Below are 20,415 nucleotides of genomic sequence, written 5' to 3'. Positions count from 1 at the left end.
GGAGATTCATTCACAGGATAACGCAGCCGGGTGCTCTAATCTCTTTAGTGTTTGCACAATCTTATTAACAAAAGAAATATGGTCCGCTACAGGAGCTCTGAGGCAAAATGGGTTGATGTCTTGAGTCTTTCAAAGAAGAACAGGATAAATATGTTGTTACTAAACTGCGTACCCCCAGCTGAGGAGAAAAGACCTATCTTAACATGTGACCAGGCTAAAATTCCGCACCAGGATTGTCCTATTCAGCATTAAAATAGTCTATGGACGTCTGCTGCATATTTTGCAGAACGAGCATGCATCAATCTTTGCCCCCCCTTCCCATCTGTACAACTGTTTAATTATTCATTTAAATTCTCCACTTTACAGGAAATGTCTCCCACATTGTGAGAGCAGAGTTATTTGAAAAGAGCATGCTTAAATTATACGTTTCTCTGCTTTCCCGGGCTTCCCTCCATAGAAACCCATGGAATAGCCAAACAAAAGTAAGTCAGTGGTGATGCTAGGTATACTATCACATTCTGGAACTGGGCTTTTCTCAAGAGGCAGCCACAGTAGAGCCTAGGGTATCATAGGGTATCCTTTCTCCTATCTCTCTTTCATTTTCATTGATTTCAGCTTTGTGGTTGTATTCCCTGTTTTAATGGTTCATTAATATGGCAGCCCTGAGGGTAGGGAGTCCAGGAATATGGATAAGGAAATAACCTACGGTTCCTGGACGAGATGCACTACTAGGAAATCAAGACACACTGGCGAGAAGTCTTAACATAGAGGCATCTGGGTCTGGCAGCCATGACCCCTGGCCTTGATGTCCTTTGCTAAAGGCCTCTGCTAACACCTCAGTGAAACACAGTGCCAGCATCCTTTAAATAAGCTTGTGATGCTCAAACTGTTTGGCTCAGGAGAATAACACCTTCTGAGTTAATTTTAAAACAGATAACATGAGGTGATTCACATCAGACTCACATCATAGAACGAAGTCTATGAAAAATCCATCAAAGCATTACTGTGATCATAAACACTACATGTTGGATTTCAGAGTCATTGTAACATCTGTCTTCAGATTTCATGTTTACTAAAGATGACAGGTTGTACCATGAAACCATTTCACTGCATTCAAAATGAAATGCTATAAAATTAATTTTTTGGAAAAAAGTTAACATTATGGTGAGTTAATGCAGGTGTCAGAAAACAACATCCAGTAAACAGACTTGCTTCAGATGGTTCAAAGCACGCGTCCTGACAGCGGTAGCGCCCCGCTTTCCCCGATCCTCGGCCCGTTCCGGATGAGAGTAGTGACGGAGCATCAGGGAGACGAGTGGAAACAGTGAGTGAAAGTAGATGACCGTCCGGGCTTCTCGAGAGCCTCGAGAGACCTGGAGACACGGCTACAGCTGCACCCCACTAGGATGCTGTCCTGACATATCAGTGCCGATCTCACAGAAGAAGTGTGTTGTTCGATTCGTGCACTGATCACAGGAAAGGACACATTTAGGAGCGTAACGCCGCAATAAAATGACAGCCATTATCCCCACCCAAATTCAATTTAATGTTGCTTTGCGGGAGGCGTGTCTCATTATTTTAACGACACTGCAGCTAAAACAAGTGTCCCCTCCAGTATAACGAAAGGTAAATAAACGCATGATCAATCAATCGGGGAGGGGACATGTTGCTGGGATTAAACCATTCACATAACGCAACAGTCGATTTATAAAGCGCCAAATATAAAGCCTACTTAATGTACGTCTTTGGTATCCTTTCACTTAATAATCGATCAAATCTAGCGCTGATTTAGTTCGACACCAACGCAAGTAACATAACACTTAGCAGCTCGCAAACATACTGAAATCCGTGTAATTCTAAAAATGACTATTTGCACTACTGTAGTCTCTACTTCCCCCAATCAGTTGTTTTGCCGTGGAAGTCGACATATGCTGTCAAGGAACACATATAACCCTAATTTCGTTTCTGAACTTAGAACTTAGAAGTACATGCCAACAGCCAGTTTAATCCACTCTGCCTCTATTAGCTCGCAGATATCGGGCCAGGAACGGGGTATTGTCATTCTGTCAGCTGTGATCAGTTTATTGTAAGTGACATCTTTTAAAAATTATTTGTTTTAAAAACTATCTAACTGAACGAAACACGTCAAGTAGCCATGTGTTCAGCGATACGACATGAAGGTCATTTGGGTTTTAACAAAAAATAAAAGCAGTTACTGGAAGAGCTTTTCATTTTAACGCCGAAAAAGAAAGTGAATCAATACCCTCGCCCACCCGGCCGACTATCCATGCTACCAACGCAGCTAAATGATAGAGGAACACCGCCAAATGAGAGGGGCTTATGACTTGTTAAAGGAACTATATTTACACTGTAGGTTTGCTATGTAATTTGCGGGCGCAGTCTCAAGTTTTGATCTAATTGTAGTCCTGCAGCTGCATGAAATCACACTTCTAGTCATTTGTGCTAGTCATTTTTCAGAAGTATTGAAACAACGTGCTAAAACTGAAGCAATCCAGTAGTAGGTGGTTTTGGTGGGTCAGCCAAGACACAGAGAAACCATTGCAGCTTTGAGAAGAACTAGCATGAGCTGGGATGTGATGTGTGTAGACATGTGGATGAGTGCAAACCAATCTCGTTTTCCACAGAACAGCAACTAAAACATTGTTGTGGAGACATTTCCATCATAGTTACAGGATGACTCAGCTGTGGTTGTTTGTCAGATAACCAAGGCTTCGAAACAAAAGCACCGATTAGATCATGCTGAACAAAAAAAACCCCTCCAAGTCTCACAGTGAAACCATACAGAGCCCCTTGGGAGCAGTACTGATAAAAATGTACTGTATCGCAGATGATGTATCAGACTTTCAGTATGTTTGACATGTAATGCATGGGGTTCGAGAGCACTGTAGTGATACATCTGACTCGGACTAAGACTCTGAATCACAAAGATTGAAATGAATTAAGAACAGCGGTACTGTATACATGCAGAAGTGCATTCACCACTTGGGTGGCAAGTGGCATAGTCTGGCACTCAATGGCTCTAATTCATTACATGATATCAGGACACATGGCTTATACTTGTACACTATCCTGACACTGTGCCCCGCCTGCTCACAAAACACAAATAACTTGGTAAACATCTTTCAGCTAATGACATTTAATTGAAAAGTCTATATAAAATTTGCCTGCAAATCTTGAGAAGCCTAGTTAATTAACATTGCAAGACAATAAGTGAAAATCTACTGTTTCAGCTCTGCCTTATCTTACTCAAGTAGTTCTTAAACAGCACTGCCCATCTTTGCTCAGACTTGGAACACTTTTTGTATACATACAATACTTTTCATTGCCCCATGTCCAAGAATGTGCCAATCAATATGTCAACAACTTCTAGCAGCATTTATTGCACATTTGGCTAATTCATGATCAAGCACTACAGTTGTATATAAATTGCTAGTCATAGCTGTTGGACTTTGGCCATGCCCAGCTATACCCAAAGTATGTGCGAACACAACTTACGTATACTTACTCACAGCACTGCGATATCCAATTTGATGCACTGACTGCCATTAGTGTAATCATGTGGCTGGAAAGTGTTACCTTAGGTCATAAACCCTGCCCAATATTGTGACCAGATGTGTTTTTCACATATGTGCGTAACTTCGCACAGAACTCACTCTCACATTTGGTGCATTTATCAGGGATTACTTCTAGGTATGCATAGACTGGTTTTCTTATGTAGCTCTTTGTCCCAAATCATACACATTACTGTCAATTTTTGCCAACTTTTATCAGCATTCATTTCTTAAACATCGTCTCTTCCTGTTCTGTTCGCCATACAGCTCAAAGTCACCAGCCCTATGGCTTGCGAGCCTTGCAGTTGTCTGTGTAGCTTGTGATGTTAAAGTTTCAGCGGGTTCTGTGAGCAATTAAATAATGGGCAATAAAGGCAGTCCTGAACACACCTGATGTGCTTTTTCACAGAAGTAGACTGATGCAACACAATGCAGTTTAACAGGATGCTCCTTGAGAAGAATGGCTCTGCTTGACCAATCAACCTCCTGTCTCTGTACTGTAGGAGGTCATTTTCACAAAGGTGAAACTACAAGGTACCAAATGTCAAGCCAAATGGCGAAATGAGATAAAAATAAATGTGTAAATAAATAAGAAAGATTTAGTATTTTATTACCATACATATTCGTGCATAAATTGTTTTATTCATGTATTTGTTTTTTTGTATATTGGTAAAACCTCATAAACATTGACTAGTTTTCATTCTGTGTAGGGCTCTTCAATACAGAGGACATGCACCGCAAAAGGCAGACAGTGCTGCAAAAGGACTACTAAACTGTCCCATGAGCTCACCCGTGTACATGCCCCGAGAAACCCCGACTTTTAGAGCTTATATTTTCTGGTTTAGCGTTGTGCAGATGCTGTGTAGATTCATTGACTGTATAGTATATAGAATGATGATACAGTAGGCGCATGAATAGGAGGAAGCATCCAGATGGTGTAAAGATAAGAATCTGCAGTATCTGTGCAGGAGTGATTCAAGAAAACCTCAGCCTTACTGCCAAATTATAATATTAATAATATATTATATATATACATATATAATATAATATTCTGAAGTGTATTCAAACTTTTAAAATATCTACTTTGTGCCACACTGTCATATTTTAGTTCACTGCACTATAGCCCAAGTCAGACACATTTTTTTTTTTAAACTTTGCCCAATAAAGTTTAACAGTAGGCTACTGATGGTAATCTGAATGGTATCTTAAATCAGATGTGTAAGAATATTTAAGGACATGCAGGAAAAGAGAAAGAGGTGTAAATCCTTGGGGTTTTTGGTGAGCAGAGGACAGCAGCCATGCGGTTTAATGAGGCAGCACTGTGGAGAAGTAATTAGAAACTGAAACTGGTTGTATGTTTGAATGCTGGGTGGGGTTACTATGATTACAGTATTACATTTTGATCACATATTGCTCAAGGGAGACTTGAGCTGGCTTGCTTCTTTGAATGTCCTCCTTGACAGAACTTGGGCCTTAAAGACAGGTCTTTCCACACTATTGGGGATAGTCCGACTTCTGTGTATGAACGGATTTTAAAAAACAAACTGGAGTTGCAGGGAAACGTGCCTGGGGTTGTTGAACCTGCTCCTAACGTCATTTCTTTTCTGCCAGAGAGGGAAAAGAAACGTCAGAGCTAGGGGAAGGGCTGTCTCCCTCTGATAAATATATCCTGTTTGGAGGCTAGGAAGGTTGTTATCAACGGCCCTGTGTGTACTATGACATTTTTATGCAAATGATACTGTTCGTGAGTCCGGACATTTAACGACATTTGGACCAAATATAAAGACATACATTCGTATGTATAATTTGCACTTGTCATGGCTTGTTCATCCTTGCCTGCGCATTCCCCTGATGACAACCAACTTGTCCAAGGGAGGGAGGAAAAAAAAACCCAAACATATTCAAAGAAACATGTGGAAATCGTTGGAGATTTTTGGCTAACTGCACTGCCAAGAAACAAAACGGAACATTACATTATGCCAAATGCAGGAAAAAGGCGGTGCTGCGAGTGGGTGTTTTTCTTAAGTCCCAAACAAAGAATGGGCAACTTTAAATAATGATCGGTAGCGCACTCGAGTACAGTAGCTATGTGAGGAAATGGTACATCAAATGGTAGCAAAATAAGCATCCCTCTATAGGTATAAAACCATGCCAGGGGAATTCCCACACACAGATAAGCGCCCTCAAAATGTGTACCTCACTTAAGATAGCTAACTTGACAGCAGTCCGTTGAATCCACACACTGCCGGTAGTGTGTTTTCTTTCTTCAGAGTACAGACACTACATAATTCTGGTCTCCACCGCGGTGTAGCATGCGGGCCGAGAGAGAACAGGGACTGTTCCTTGCGGATCCATCAATTTACGGAAGGAAGGCAGCTGAGGGGCGGGGAGGGGGTGTTAAATCAGATCATGCGGAGTACAGCACACTGTCACTCACTCTGGATCGCGTTCCTATTCAACTGCTGTGGGCTTTCCGATCACGACGCTAACAATCCTTCGCGCAATATGTTCTGTTTCCAACAGGTTTTTTTGCATAGTTGGGAATACACAGACAACACATGCAATACCGAGGTCGCATTGTTTTTCCCCTACCTGAGCAGGGTTCCGCTCCCTCGGTGACGTATTGTATCTGGTCCTTTGGGGATCCAGCGGCGTTAATGCAGTCCCGAGGCTGGTGTGCCGCTTGCTCTGTGATGCACGGCTCCTTGCTCTGTTTGCAAATTTCTTACTCACACACACCAGGGAGGAGCTGACTCGCTGAGCCTCAAACTCAAACTGAGCATGTGCGACAGCGAAGTCTGCTCTAGCTCTGCTTATCGCAACAATTTCTCTAACGGTTGTGTTCTTTCTGAAAATTGTTTTGACGTTCTGCTTTATAATATTTGTCTAAAGCTTTTTGACAGCTAGATGAGTGCCAGTAGCCTATTTTAGGTAAACACGTTCAGTTATATATTATTGTTTGGAAAATAAACTTGCATAAATGTAAAAGTAAGCAGGCCAGGTTGTCTGCTAACGAGAATACACGCGAACTCATGTTGCATCAATTTTTGATCCTGAGCCAGAGTCTCAATGTAACCAGGCATTTCCTTGAAGGAGCATATGCCCAAAGTCGACAACATGTTTCTGGTACAACACTAGAACAAATTCCGATCTGTATAACATTTCTATCGTTTACAAGTAACGAAACGCTATGGAACTGCAGATATATAGCCTGCCTTTACATAATAAATCTCTAGTAATTGTACACAGACGATTGGCAAAAAGTATGTAAAACCTAACTCCATTTACAACACAATGTCTCCCTCTTGTGACCAACAAGCTCAACAAACAGTCTTCTCTTAATATTCCGATCAGTACACCTTAGTGCAGCGTCAAAATAAGTTTTATTCTTATTCGAATGCTGTTGACTTTGTCAAATATTCTCTGGAACCAGATATACGGCATTTATGTATTTCGTTGCCCATTGCAATATATTTTTCACTTAAGCTTTTTATATAAAAATGCCACCGTTAATTTCAGGATACAATATCAAGATTTGTGGCTGGGACGTGAGAATAAGAGCAAGAAAAACATCTTAACTAAGTCGTTTTAAAACGTGTATTTAATCCTGTGAATATTTGAATTAATCACAGTCATATTGTCTAGCTTTTCTGTGGAAAAAAAGACTACCCCGATGTAAAGGAACGTATCATTTAGTTTATGCCAACAATATTGCTTCCGTGAAAAATTCTGGCTCGTTTCTCGAACAACCGATTTAAAACGGTGTTTCTAGGAATACTTTGTGTCCTACACCTGGAGACGAGCTGCAGTTCTGCCAAGAGTGCTCAGTGCACTTGACCCCCCACCTGCAGACAATGAGTCCATGGATGTCCGGCTACTACTGTCACTTCTGCGGTTAATCTTTAACCTTTGGGGACAGAACCGCACACTTGAGGAATCATGTGAGGACTGCACTTTAAACCTCTGCAAGAAAGGAACGAATCACAGGAGTAAAAATACAAAGATGACTTTGTTTGATAAAATCAGAACCGCGTAAAATTACGTTGCACCTCTCCCATTTAGAGGGTAAGTTTCGAATTATTTGCGTGCCCATGTTCAGTTATTGTGAGTATTGTCTTACTGGTGTGTATTATCTTTTGACCAGTTATTTCTGTAGATAGCATTTCATAAGGAATATACTGTGTATGCCTTGCAAATGGCAAGGTTGTCCTATGTGGCAATTTCATAATGGGCCTATTTAAGAGAGATTTTGGACCAGCTGACAAACTGTCAAGGTTAAATCGGAGAAGTATTTTCCCAAAATTCGAAGATCTCATATTGTAACTATTGTACTCTGTAAATAGTGTAATTTGAAAAAATGCAACGATACACCAAATGTATAATACTAAAACCAAATATCCAACGTTGTGTAATTAAGATTGAGTTAATAGCTAATGTAGCTCACGAATACTGAGATTCCGTATCTCCTTGCCTACACGATCCTTGCCTATGTCATGTTTCTTCTTAGGCACCGTTTTAGAGTGATGGACGTACGCAAACTTCACACATCAAGATCAGAGGTGATTTTATTTTTTGCCTTGCTCTCTGGAGCCGATGGGCTTCTTGGGTCAAGTCCAGCTATACCGTGCAAATGGAACACGGCCCAAAAAGGTAACGTTCCCATAACTGTGAATGGCACCAATCGGGCCCTAGAAATTGGGTCTTTAGGCTTGCCCAGCCACGGTCATACCCTCGACCTGAGCTTCAATGACTTAAGCCGCATCCGCCTCGTAGAGTTTAACTCACGTACGCCGTCCATAACCAGACTGAACCTCAGCCACAACCACATCGTTGAGGTACAAGACGGGACTTTCACCGCTTTCTTGAGCTTGGAGGTGCTGGACCTGAGCAGCAACGGCCTTCGTGTCGTAACAAAGGGATCACTACAGGGACTCGGACGCCTTAATTCACTGGACCTCAGATACAACTGCATAACTACGGTTCATCAATATGCATTCGCCGGCCTGGACGCGCTGCGGACAGTGTGGCTGCAGAACAACAAACTTGTCACCGTCCCAGAAGGTGAGCAGAAATGCCAATTCACAACACCGGGGGTTACGTCAGGGGATTCAATTAAAAGTTTTAATACATCCATGACTGATAATTTAGCTACAAGTTAGGCTACTTGATTTACTGCGGGATTTTGCAGTTGTAAAAAAAAAGACAATTTAGGCGAACGAGAAGGCGCATTTCAATTAAACCATCTACTCGTCCATATTAAAACTCATTTTACTCATTACGCAGCAGTACCTATCTGATTTTATTTTGCCGTTCATCATTTCGCTTGACGATTTTTCAATTAACACTGATTAACTTCGAGATGTCCTCTCCTGTCACTCACAGATAACATCTGCAGAATCGCAGTCGTCTAACTGGACGACACTGCTTTTTCAATCAGAGTTGAAAGACGATAAAAAGTAAAACAAATAAAAATGAAGGATGTCACACCCTCCGTGTGGGCAGGCTGTCCCTGAATAAATAAACTGTTACACCCAAAGAGCCATCAGTGCGTCTTTATCGCTCCAAACTGTAATTACTGAAGGACTCAGACTCCCCGGGGTGCTGCTCAACACTTCCAATTAACAGAGAAGAGCAAGCTGGAGTTTAACGCCAGCCATTGTAAATACCTGTCCCCATGACAACAAGGAAGAACCTGACAGTAAAAATTGGTTTCTTGGCCAAACAGTAGTCTTTCAAACTTGTTCTTTTGTGACAAATTATGTCTGCTGGTAAGAGCTGGAAACAGAGATACACAGCTCTCCCTGTCTGGTTGTGCCAGAGGCTTTCATCTGTGTACAGAATAGTGGTTAAAGTAGTGGTCTCACAAATGGAGATTTACAGGTGAAGACTACTGAATATCTACAACAGGGCTTAATCTATTATAGATAGTTTTGTTTTTTTTGCAAACAACACTTGATGAAACACAATGATCACCAAATTCTTTTCAAACAAATATTTCAGCCATACGAGGACTGGGAAAGCTCCACACTCTTGCTTTGGGGAACAACCAGATCTCGTGGGTGGGTTCAGAGAGTCTCCATGGCTGCCGAAACCTGACTGCTCTGTACCTGCAACACAACCTGATTTCTTCATTGCCTGCAGAGGCTTTCCAGGACCTGAGGAGGCTACAGGTGATATGGAACTCAGCAGATTGAGAAAGAGTGACAGAGAGGATGCAAGAGACAGAGTGCAAGAGAGAGACAGATGCAGATAAACTGGGTTCATGATACACATTGGTAAATAGGTGCTGAGTAAAAAGTGTTTTAATGGAAATGATAGAAATCCTATAAAGCCAAGTAACACTCACAGGAAGGCTTTTTTGCATCGTGAAATAAAAACAAACAAAATGCTTGAGCTGGAGAATCACCTGACAAAGATGTCTTGGGCTGAGAGGTCTGTTCATCTCACAATGCATTTAAAAGCAACCTTTCGGGAGCAACTGCACTGCAAGTACTATATCATTTCCCGTGTGGCAGAGATAGACGGATACACAGACAGCAAAGAGACGAGGAAGATCAGCAAGGCTGGTGCAGTAGCCAGAATACAAAATAGATGTACAGTGGAGAGAAAAAAGAACAGTGGAATAGGACAGGGTGGCATAAGGACATGGACAGAAAGCAGTGAAAAGCTGTGACAGCTGTAGAGGGGGAGGGGCAGTAATGCTAACACGGTTGAACAGTGGTCCGGAACCTGGACTGTGACCCTGAGGGGCCGTAGGTGGCATGTTAGGCGCAAGTTAAAAACAAAGCCATTTGAACAAGTCAGTTAAAGATGACCAAATGCACTCAAAAGCCCTTTTTTCTTTGGATGAAGGTGTTTGCAAGGAAAGTTATTTGTTCTGTAATTAAAGAATACATTTCTTTGTGACACAAAACCCCACAATGATCTAGATGCTGAACATGAGTGCCAACCTGCTGAAGACGATGCCCGCCTCCGTCCTCGAATCCCTGTGGGAGCAGGGTACGGACGTGCATCTCCATGGCAACCCCTGGAGGTGCGACTGCGGTCTGGCGGAGCTACGGCGGAGGGCCCCCGCCTGGCTGACAGGCAGGGTGTTGTGTCGTGGGGGTGCCCTGGATGGCTTCCTGCTGTCCTCACTCCACCCAAGGCAGCTGGTGTGTAGTGGGATGCTGAGGGTCTCACAGACCATCACGGCAAGGGCCCTGGAAGGGATGGGCCTGAGGCTGCCATGTGAAAACAACCATGGAGGTGAGGGGGGAGAAAGTGTTAAAAAAAAGGCAAAGGACAGGCTCAACTCTCATTCATTCATAGGTCCTATGTCTATATATAAAAGAAAGATATTTTGTTACACTGTAGTAGCCAAGAATGTTTCCGTAGGTTTCCATAAACCACTGTTAAATACCTACACAGTCTAATCTGTCCCACATTTTTCCCTGATTCAGGCTCAAGAAACTCAGAAATTCGCTTAGTGTGGGAAATCTCAGCTGATTTGACTCTGTACCTTTGTAAGTGACTGGTTACAAGCAGGAAATAGGTCCTAAATGCTCAAAAATTCTAAGAGTGATGTCAGCTTGGTCTTACTCTTTTTCATAAGCAGTCCTAAGCTGTTACAAATTGTTGACAGGTGGCTATATTGAGACAGCAAACGTGCATTTTTTGCGAGAGCAAACACGTTTTGCATGCATTTGACAACATGGAGCTATTACAAAGGTATCTGTTGAATAAGGAGGGATTTGTCACTGACCTCATCAGAAATATCTCTCCTGGCAGAAGAAAAGTAATTTAAAATTTATTTCATGGTGTTGGGAAAAGGTTTTGTCAAACATTTATGTTGCATTTCTGTATTTATAGCAATATATTGCAGTGTATGAAACCCATAAATGACTTAACCAATATTTCACTCATCAATTTTGTTGTACATTTGGGCAAGGTACATAACCCACAATTGCCTCAGTAAACATCCATCTGAATAATTGGATAAAATTGTAACCTATATAAGTCATTCTGGATAAGAGCCTCTGCTAAATGACAATAATGTAATGTAATGTAATGTAATGTATGACTAAGAATGGAAACCAGCAATGCTAATTCACTGACATCTGTTCACACTTGAGATTTCGTAGTACTCCCGGCTAAGGGAGGGACTAGGAAGCTTCCAAAATAACTAAAATTTACTACACAGAGGTAGGACTTTTTTTACTCCTTAAACTGCTTTTAGCAGGACTCTTAGGAGTAATTCTCAGATGCTTGATGAATATGGGCCCTGCATTGCAGTAAAACTGCCCTTAGCATCAGATGTTGAATCCATGCACCAGAAGTGGCACAAGTTCAAAGATTACAAATTCATGGATTCCAAGGACTGAAGTTCATACTTAGTGTAAATGCCTATGCGTGCGCCAAGGGTTGGATCTACAGTTGACCACAGGGATTCACAAATTCATGGCCTGTGTGGAATACAGAACTACCAACATACCCCCACATTGCCAGAAAAACTCTTCCAACAATATCTGGATAGCAGCAGGTACAGCAAGTTGCAGTGAAAGAAAGCGATACACATGATTCAGTTACTGACTAAAAGGGATGTTCATTGTACAACAAGAGTTGCCATCCAGCACCTGAAAGTTACTACATCCTTTGCAACTTTTGCAATAGAATGAACTCCCCTTTTAAATTGTAATGAAATGAACAAAATCAAGTAGGTTTATATGGGTTGCTGTAAAAAAAGTGTCTAATTTTGGAAAATGGTTATATTCTTACTTAAACAGAAAATAATTAACATCAATGTAGATAAATATTGCAGACTGATAGAAAGTGGTGGGAGTAATAGGTTAGTGGGTGTGTGTATGGTAGAAGAGAGCGCCAATCTGCTCTTGTACAGAGGTCACCTGCCTGACCGCATCTCTGGTTGTCTTTGCAGGGGTGGTGCAGTACTGGCAGACCCCATTTGGACGACTGGACAACAACAGCAGCAATGACAGTAGGGACCCAGTTATGATGCAGAGAGACGGCAGTCTAAAAATCACCAGGCCCACTGCTCTTCATGCTAGCCTGTACTACTGCCTCCTGGTGGACAGTATGGGCAGGGACATCCTCCCCTACAAAGTTGTATATGTAGAACCCATTGCTGGCAGGATAAGACAGAGGAAGGCCAGAGAGGCAGAGTTTTACGAGCAAACTGTGTCCGATGAACACTTCGCAGCTGCAGTGGCGGCCTCGGTAGCGATCACCTTCCTGGCAGGGTTTGCCCTTGGTGCCTTCAGCAGGACCCACCTGGGCCGCCGCTTCCAGAGACTGAGACGACAACGGCAGGACGGCAGCGTGGTGAGGATGAGCACGCTGGCCTCGCATTACGAAAACGAGACCTTCCAGAAAGGCCCGGAGATCACGGACACGGCATCAGCTGAGAGACCCATGCCCCCCGAGAACGCCCACGTTAAACGGGTCCTGCCAGAAACGAGCGCCAACCTGGGGAGAGCCTACCTGGAGGGCAGCGACAGTGGCGAGGACTCGCAGGAAGACAGCAACAAGGGAGAGGAGGATGCTGCTGGAGACGCATCGAAGCGGAGGGCGCGCGGGCCGGGGCTGGAGAGGCAGGAAGGTTCTACCGGGGACACGGACCCTGATGCCCCGCGCAGCGCCAGGACATCCAAGCGCAGAGTCATCAAGCTCTACCAGTACGACGAGGACGGGAACCGCTACGGCCACATCAAGGACTCGGCCGACGAGAGCGCTCCGCAGATGAAGCAGCGGTCTCTGTCTCTGACACGGCTGAATGCCATCATGGCTGCAGCAACGGGGCCGGCCTTCAGCCAAGAGCAGGGCGAGACAGTGGAGCAGGGAAAACCTGCTGACGGCACGGCCCTCTTTCAGTTATCAATCTGAATCACCATTAATTGATAGTGCTGAAGTAAAATTTGTAGTAAAATGAAATACTAATTGTAGAGAAATTCAGTGCTTAAATTTACAGTGTCCAGTAGATGACACTGCAGTAAAAACTCAATCTCAACCAACAAAGAACGAATAATCTAGAAACCAAATGTTATCATCATATTTGTTTTGTGAATAACACTATCTAAATATATATATCACTGGGGGTTCCCTTCCACAATGACCTACTCCGCCCAACTCAAAATGCCAGGTGATACAGGTTTGGTACAACTCTGTTCTTTATTTTCCTTCTGAAAACACTATAAACAAAAGTAAGACTCAAAAATTAAAGGGAAAAATATGAGGAAACAAAATTCCCAGCAGATCTTACAACACTGGATATGTAACTGTGGTGACAGATTCAAAACAGACAACAGTTCCCCTTTTGTTTAAATTAACACTGTAAAAGTCTCTTTTGGGCGATGAATCCATCCCGGCTGAAGTGCTGCTGGAACAGTTCTTGCAGGTGAGCCATTTTGTACAGAGCAAAAACTTGCTCAGGTGTGCCTCTTCTCCGCTATAACGACAGGCGGGCTTTCTGCCACTCCACAAACTCGTCCAGCAGCACGGGCCCTGGGAGCAGAAAGAGGAGCAGGGTTCACACATACCAGGTATTAAAACGCACTGTTAACATGACATTAGTCTTGCCCCTGAGGAAAACCAAGTGTTACCTTCTTTTAGACTGTTTTTGTGCCATTAGTTGTGCCAATGTTGAAATGTGTTCTATAATTCTAGTCACTTCAATAGACAGATAAAAAACACTTCTGACTGGATATGATTGCCAAGGTGCTCTTGACACTGATTGGTAGACACTGCAGCAACAGACTGAATAACAGGAATGGACAGGATATTGCCAAAGTAAAAAATGTGGTCTGTGCTAAGTCTAGTCTAGTCTAAGTCTAATCTATGCTACTCTGCCTCAGGACATAATGCCTGTACCATTATTATTGGGGCGCTTAACCAATATTTGACTTCATGGTGGCGCTATACCCGAAGCACAGGAATAATACTCTGCACAGCAGAGCCCTGAAATGTGTAATAAGAGTTGCATGCATATTTTAGTATGTATGTATATTATACATGTATATTATACATGTATTTACAGGCCCTTATCTAGATATTCTCAAACAAGCAAATGTAAACATGGTTTTACCAGAAGTGTGAACCTCAATATCAATAAACTACACAAACACGCTGCAGTTTGACTGCCTAATTGCAGGAAGAAGCTTGGAATAGAGATGATGCAGCCTGACAGCAGGAGAGCCAGGCAGCGCTGAATCTGGGTTCTGAGCTTCCAGCGTGGCACCCCTGTGTGGTTCCACCGCGGAGCACAGGGCCCTGTGGTTCTACATCAGAAAGGAAACAAAGCGACTTACAGGCGCCGTCCTCGTCGTAATTGCTGAGGTCCGCATGGACAGTCCGGCTGAACTCTAAGACATTGTACCACTGGTCCTTGTTCATCACTTTGTACTTGGATTGCTAGAAGAGACGAGAGCAAACTTTCAGTTTAAGTCTGAGCAGGGCACATCATCCTACATGATTCCCAAGTAATTAATCACTGTTAGAATCAAATCAGTTGTTCAAAGTTTCACACACACTGGATCCATCACCTTAGCCTTTGTGTACTTATGTAGTGCAATTACTTAAAATATTTAATCTTTCACATTTGGAAAGTTTCCCTATCGTCTGTTGAAACCTGATGGGTGAAACATTCGGCATGAAGTGCAGGCAATGAGTTCTTAAAACCAGTGCAGCTCTTAAGTGACTAAGCTATGGCTCAGGAAGATGAGACCAACCTCCAAAAACTGATGGAAAACTGGGAAAAGAGGCCATGTCCTTCCAAGGAGCAGAGCTAGCATGGACTTGGCAGTATCCATGTCAAGGCTACGCTGGTCTTTATCCTAGAGAGGGGACAAAATAGAGGGAAATGCTACATTATGGGCAGAAACACTGCACTGTGGGCATGACGACATAGTGACAAGTAGGGCCTACTTCTGGCCCACAAAACCTCAAGGAACCATATAGTTGGAACTGACAATGACAGTTTTTACAGCATATCTTTCAACATCATTTCTGCACTGACGCCGCCAGTCACTAGCTTCACCACCTTGCACGAGCCATTTCAACCATTACTTGATCCTCCTTTCATTCATCTTATTCTCACTTTTTATAGTCAGATTTTATTGATAAAACATAAAATCGCCTATGGGAACAGTAGACAAAATATAATGAAAATGACAATGTGACACACCTGGCACAGTTCCCAATGCCAACATTCATACAGCTAAGGTCACTCCAAATCTCAAAGTCTTAAGCAGATGGCAGAGTTTTTGCTAGGTGTATTGATGTGCTGTCTCTGCACTTCACTGTAGATTGTATTTCACTTTAGTTAAACCTCAGCCCACAACATGAACAATTTGATTCAATGAGCGCACTCACCCGGGCAAAGTCGAAGGCATATCTGTAGATGTTCTTAAACACTGCCGAGTCATTGAGCTGGGAGCGCAGGTAGTCAAGCTTTCCTTGTAAACGTTCTGTGCAGTCACATCTGTGAAGGGTGGGAGGGGGAGACGGGGATAAGCGCATTCTCAAGGTGATTCTGCCAAGTTATTAAGACATATTCAACAGCTCACAAGCAGCACACGCTCATGGCTGTAGAGCAAGAAATATATCAAACAGAGACTGTGCTTACTGCAGTGAGGTCATTCCCTTTATCCACTCCTCCTTTGTGAAAAATCCCATATTTGGTGCCTCTAATTTCCAGGCTAAGACTAACATAATAATCTGTAAAAATAAAATAACATGTCATTTATTGTTATCAGTAGGTAATGCACACTGTGGAAAAATTAAATGGAAAAAAACATACCTATACACTTTGAGCAATTTTAGAAAAAAGAAACATTTATTTATTTGTTAACCTGCTGAAGGGTTTTTGATGTGTTCAAAGGTTAAACCCGAATTTAGATGTTTAAATTGTCGCCCTCTAAACAAAACCTGACACACTTCTGCATCTTAAGGACCAGGTATGTCCGCTGCTGTGCCTGAAGGAAAAGTTGCTCGTTTTTTCCTGTCAATCGAGGTCATCGGGAAGTAACTCACGTTCTCTGGCTCCACCCCAATGTCTTCACAGAACTTCTCCATGCCCTCTGGTCCCACCACTTCATCTGGGCCTGTTGGCACACAAATTAAAGTCTCACTAAAGCCTACTTACTGAAGACAAAATGTCTACAGGATCAGAGTGTACATCTTGAATTAGTCTAAAATAAAGACTGTCTAACTTCATCAGTTATGCCACAAAATGTGATATTTAAATGATGGAAAGACTTGTGAAAACATTTCAAATGATAATGAAGCCTAACTAACTCTGCATCACCTGTAGTTGCTCTATACATCAACTTTTACTGATATCCACAATTAGGAAAGAAAATATAAAAGCTGAATGGCACACAGTACTGCTCTACACTTGGTCTTTCAAATTGTCACCGTGAAGCAGCTCATTTCTGAATTAAACTTAGTGCAAAAATGTCTCATGTCAAGTGCTCGTAATATACATGGCCTGGTATATTATATTAACACACAAGCACACACACCTGCATATTCATAAAACCAAGAGAGGCACTTTTTGCTGGAAAAGTGATCTTCAGGATTCATCAGCCTACCAGGGGTTTGTGTCCTGCAAAAACTGATAAGAAAAGATCAAACACTTAATTCATGACAAAGAAGTCTGGTCAATTAAAAATACATCAGAAAGATAACTGAAAACAGTTAAGAAATACATAGTTCTGCTTCTTTTCTGGAAAACCACATTTAATCTGTGATGTGCCAAGTATATGCTGGACACTGCAATCTCACAATTAAGCAGAGAAAATTTGAGACCACAGAAATGAAAGCCAAATGCCTTAGCTGTGAAGTGCATGGATCCAGATGCTTCCTCATAGCCCTTGACATACAAAGGCTATTAACTATGCATGTTCTCTGACTTACAAACATGGGAAGGCTGTATGAGCCAGCTCACCACTTGGGTTGGAGAGACAAATCCACAGGACTGCAGCTAAACAGGATCTCAGACCAACAGGGAAAAGATTCACCTGCCTCCAATTATGACTGGCTGAAAAAGTCTGCTTTCTAAAGATTATGGCAACCACGTTCTATAGGTTTTTGTTTTTGAAACAGTACCAAATGTCAGTGCACTATGAACATATGTTGTCTTAAAGAATTGTTGAGTGAGCAGGTCAAAGTTTCTCTTGGCCAGTGGGTACCCGAATTTTCACCTCCATCCTGTTCCCTGACTTTGGAACTTACCTGCTAATTTTACACCTCCTAAGGCCAGGGTCCTCTGAACCTGAGGACTTTCTCTTCTTCTTCACGGGCATGTCGGAATCACCACAGACTTTATATAGTTGGGCTGGATCTAGTGGGAAGACAACACCAGGAACATAAGCACCAATAGCATGCAAATCCAGTATTAATCGGTTTGTTAAGCATGAGACATTCAAACAAAGTTGGAAATGTGTACCTATGTATTTCTGTCCACCGAGTCCATTCAAATCTACTAAATTCTACAAAAACACAAAAAGAGGAATCAGCTGCAAGTTAGCCTACACGACCCATGATTTATGGGTCATACAATTTAGACTGTCCACTAACTTCAACAAATTATCTAAATATCTTAATAGAAAGCTCTATCAGATCGACTTGTAAAAATGTCCTTCTCCATCGAACATTTCGTGTACCATTATCGGATGTCATATAGACAGATACTTTGGAAACTCACAAGTTTGTCCAGCGTTTGAGATACGTTCTGAATGTCAGCCAGTCCGGACAGCTTCTTCTACAACAGAGCGAGACGAGGACAGAGAACGAGCATCGTGTCACATATCAACAGGGCAAACCAATGCGCCAAAAGTGGGCGTCTCCTCGTGTGTCCTTCTCTTGAATACCAAAACCCCCCGCAAATTTCATATAAAAAGCCACAAATTACACATTCGGTTCGATTTTGTTGTCCATAAGAAATTAACAGAACAGAAGCTCATTAGCTAAATGAGATTATTAGAGAATATCTGGATGATCTTGGATCATTTTCTTAACTGCCGAGTGGCCTTTGTAGCTAGCTACCTATCAAGCTAAATGAATAAATCTAGGTAAAGATAACTTCGATAGCTAGATAACTAGCTGCTGGTGGCTCTTAGCCAGCTACCGATGGTAGGTTGCTTTTCAAAGACAAAGCTAACTAGGTAGCTTACGATAACAAAACAGAGTATTGATTACCCCAATTCACCGTGATTCAAATGAATAATTCGTCTAATAAATTTACATTTATAGCAACATTTATTTACACATATACCTAAATAACGTTACTGTCCCCGCGTAAAGCGAGACCTGTGGGAAACGCTAGCTAGCTAGTGTAGCTCATGGCTACCTACTGGTTGTGGTAGAAGTATCAGGCATACGACATAAATCAGATAGCTATCTACTTGGAAATCATCTAACAGGTCTAAGAAAACGCACCAACAATGACTTAACGAGCAGACACGTTCGATACCAGCAAATCTGTGAATAGTTGCCTTTCAGATATTTTCTGGTGGAGTTCTTTGGAGCATATCAAGATAACTGCGTCACCATTTGTGTTGTGAATAGGAAGAAAAAAAAGCTGCAGAATGCAAAAAAACATTAGTAATGAACGAGACGTGCAACATTCTTGCTATGGTGATGGAAAATGGGTTAGTAATGTATTTAACTGGCTAATACTTATCTTACTGACAAGTTAGATAGCTAGCTACCCACGTAGTTCCATACTTAGCTATAATGAATAAAACAACGAGCCTGAACAAGTGGCTACCTTATTCAGGTTTGCGATCTTCTGAGTGTGAACGGCTGGCTTGCTACGGATTCGCGCAGGTTAAACTAATTACCTAACACCAGTTCGTTAGCTAATCTGATTCAAAGAACAAAACACTTTGTTTACCGACCTAAACAATAACGGACACGGCTGGCTGGCTAACTGCGTTGTCGTAACAGTGTTTAGCGTGACAGGGCTAGCCAGTTAGCTATCTAGCCAATACGTTCTTCTTTGTTGTGGCTCTGATCCAATCACCACACAGCTAGCGAGCTAGCTAACCACAAAATAACATTTTTACCACTTAGGTGGCTAGTTAGCAAACTAAGATAAAGATTCGTCAGCTAACGCTGGCTACTTCGTTTCGCTTATCAAGCCAACCTACAAGCCGTTATTTTCATTTAACAGTTTAGTCACAATATTTCAACAAGGCAGAATGCCAGCGTTCCCTCGGCTATATTTAGTCAAAACGTAGCAAGCTAGCTAGCCAACAGCTCCAGCAACTGAAGTCACATAGCTGCTGTTAGCTGACTAGCCGGCTTGTCTGATTATTGATCGAACCCCTTACGTTCACAACGACTCGTCAGTTTGAGTGATCGGAGTTAATTATGTCAAGCACCTAAATAACCAGTTAGGTGAAAATACTACAGGTATTACTCAAACCTTCGATTCCGACACTTTGTTTTCTTTTGGTGCGTGTAGCTAACGAACTCCACTCCATTCAGTCGTACCAATCTATAGCAGAGAAACAGTTTTCTCACACCGGCAATGCGAACTCCTTCCTTCCGGGGCAACAGAGGTTTCTCAGAAGATACTACATTATGTTTAAAATAGGGGTTTGTGGCATAGCGGAGATTCACATAAAACTAATCCAATAACGATGTTAACGTTCTTATATATAATTACATGTTTACACAGTTATTAAAGAATTCACGTGACATTCATGGCAAAGGTTTATCGTTAAACTTAACGGCAGAATTGTTTAAAAAAGTATACACCTACCTCCCCCCGTTGCACGATAAACGTCCCTGACCCGTTGATTGAATCGCACTGGTTTGTTGCACTTGCCCACATACCCAA

The 20,415-nt window shown here is 42.2% G+C and overlaps 2 protein-coding genes across 6 annotated transcripts in view; both read right to left on the bottom strand.

The window, feature by feature from the left end:
* capn5a (calpain 5a) overlaps positions 1-6,309 on the bottom strand; it is a 41,734-nt gene extending 35,425 nt beyond the window's left edge. The window contains exon 1 of the mRNA XM_036536398.1: positions 6,165-6,309. The gene's annotated coding sequence lies outside the window, so the exon portion shown is untranslated. The remainder of the gene's footprint in view (positions 1-6,164) is intronic.
* Positions 6,310-13,817: 7,508 nt separating this feature from the next.
* On the bottom strand, positions 13,818-20,093 carry dcun1d5 (DCN1, defective in cullin neddylation 1, domain containing 5 (S. cerevisiae)). Of its 5 annotated transcripts, none has more exons than XM_036536587.1 (11): positions 19,999-20,093; positions 18,274-18,330; positions 18,016-18,058; positions 17,802-17,910; positions 17,090-17,181; positions 16,599-16,669; positions 16,192-16,283; positions 15,939-16,047; positions 15,296-15,400; positions 14,876-14,978; positions 13,818-14,072 (listed from the first exon to the last, which is right to left on the bottom strand). In XM_036536587.1, the coding sequence occupies exons 4-11, from the start codon at positions 17,870-17,872 to the stop codon at positions 14,017-14,019; spliced, it is 699 nt and encodes a 232-aa protein (XP_036392480.1). In that variant the 5' UTR covers positions 17,873-17,910; positions 18,016-18,058; positions 18,274-18,330; positions 19,999-20,093; the 3' UTR covers positions 13,818-14,016. The 5 variants fall into 5 exon arrangements, with proteins under 5 accessions (XP_036392480.1, XP_036392484.1, XP_036392483.1 ...); XM_036536591.1 differs by lacking the exon at positions 19,999-20,093 and adding an exon at positions 19,469-19,648; XM_036536590.1 differs by lacking the exon at positions 19,999-20,093 and adding an exon at positions 19,339-19,460.
* Between the last annotated feature and the right edge of the window lie 322 nt (positions 20,094-20,415).

This window comes from Megalops cyprinoides, chromosome 9 (assembly GCF_013368585.1).
Source record: "Megalops cyprinoides isolate fMegCyp1 chromosome 9, fMegCyp1.pri, whole genome shotgun sequence".
Lineage (NCBI taxonomy): Eukaryota > Metazoa > Chordata > Actinopteri > Elopiformes > Megalopidae > Megalops > Megalops cyprinoides.
Note: the sequence above shows the minus strand (reverse complement) of the source record. Positions and strands in the feature narration are given on the sequence as shown.

Excerpts from the sequence above, each read along its gene's own strand:
- dcun1d5 (XM_036536587.1), bottom strand. The coding sequence starts at position 17,872 with ATGCCCGTGAAGAAGAAGAGAAAGTCCTCAGGTTCAGAGGACCCTGGC. Across the intron at positions 17,182-17,801 it reads AGGAGGTGTAAAATTAGCAG|TTTTTGCAGGACACAAACCC; the intron begins GTAAGTTCCAAA and ends TTTTCTTATCAG. Across the intron at positions 16,670-17,089 it reads TTGGTTTTATGAATATGCAG|GCCCAGATGAAGTGGTGGGA; the intron begins GTGTGTGTGCTT and ends GTGTGCCAACAG.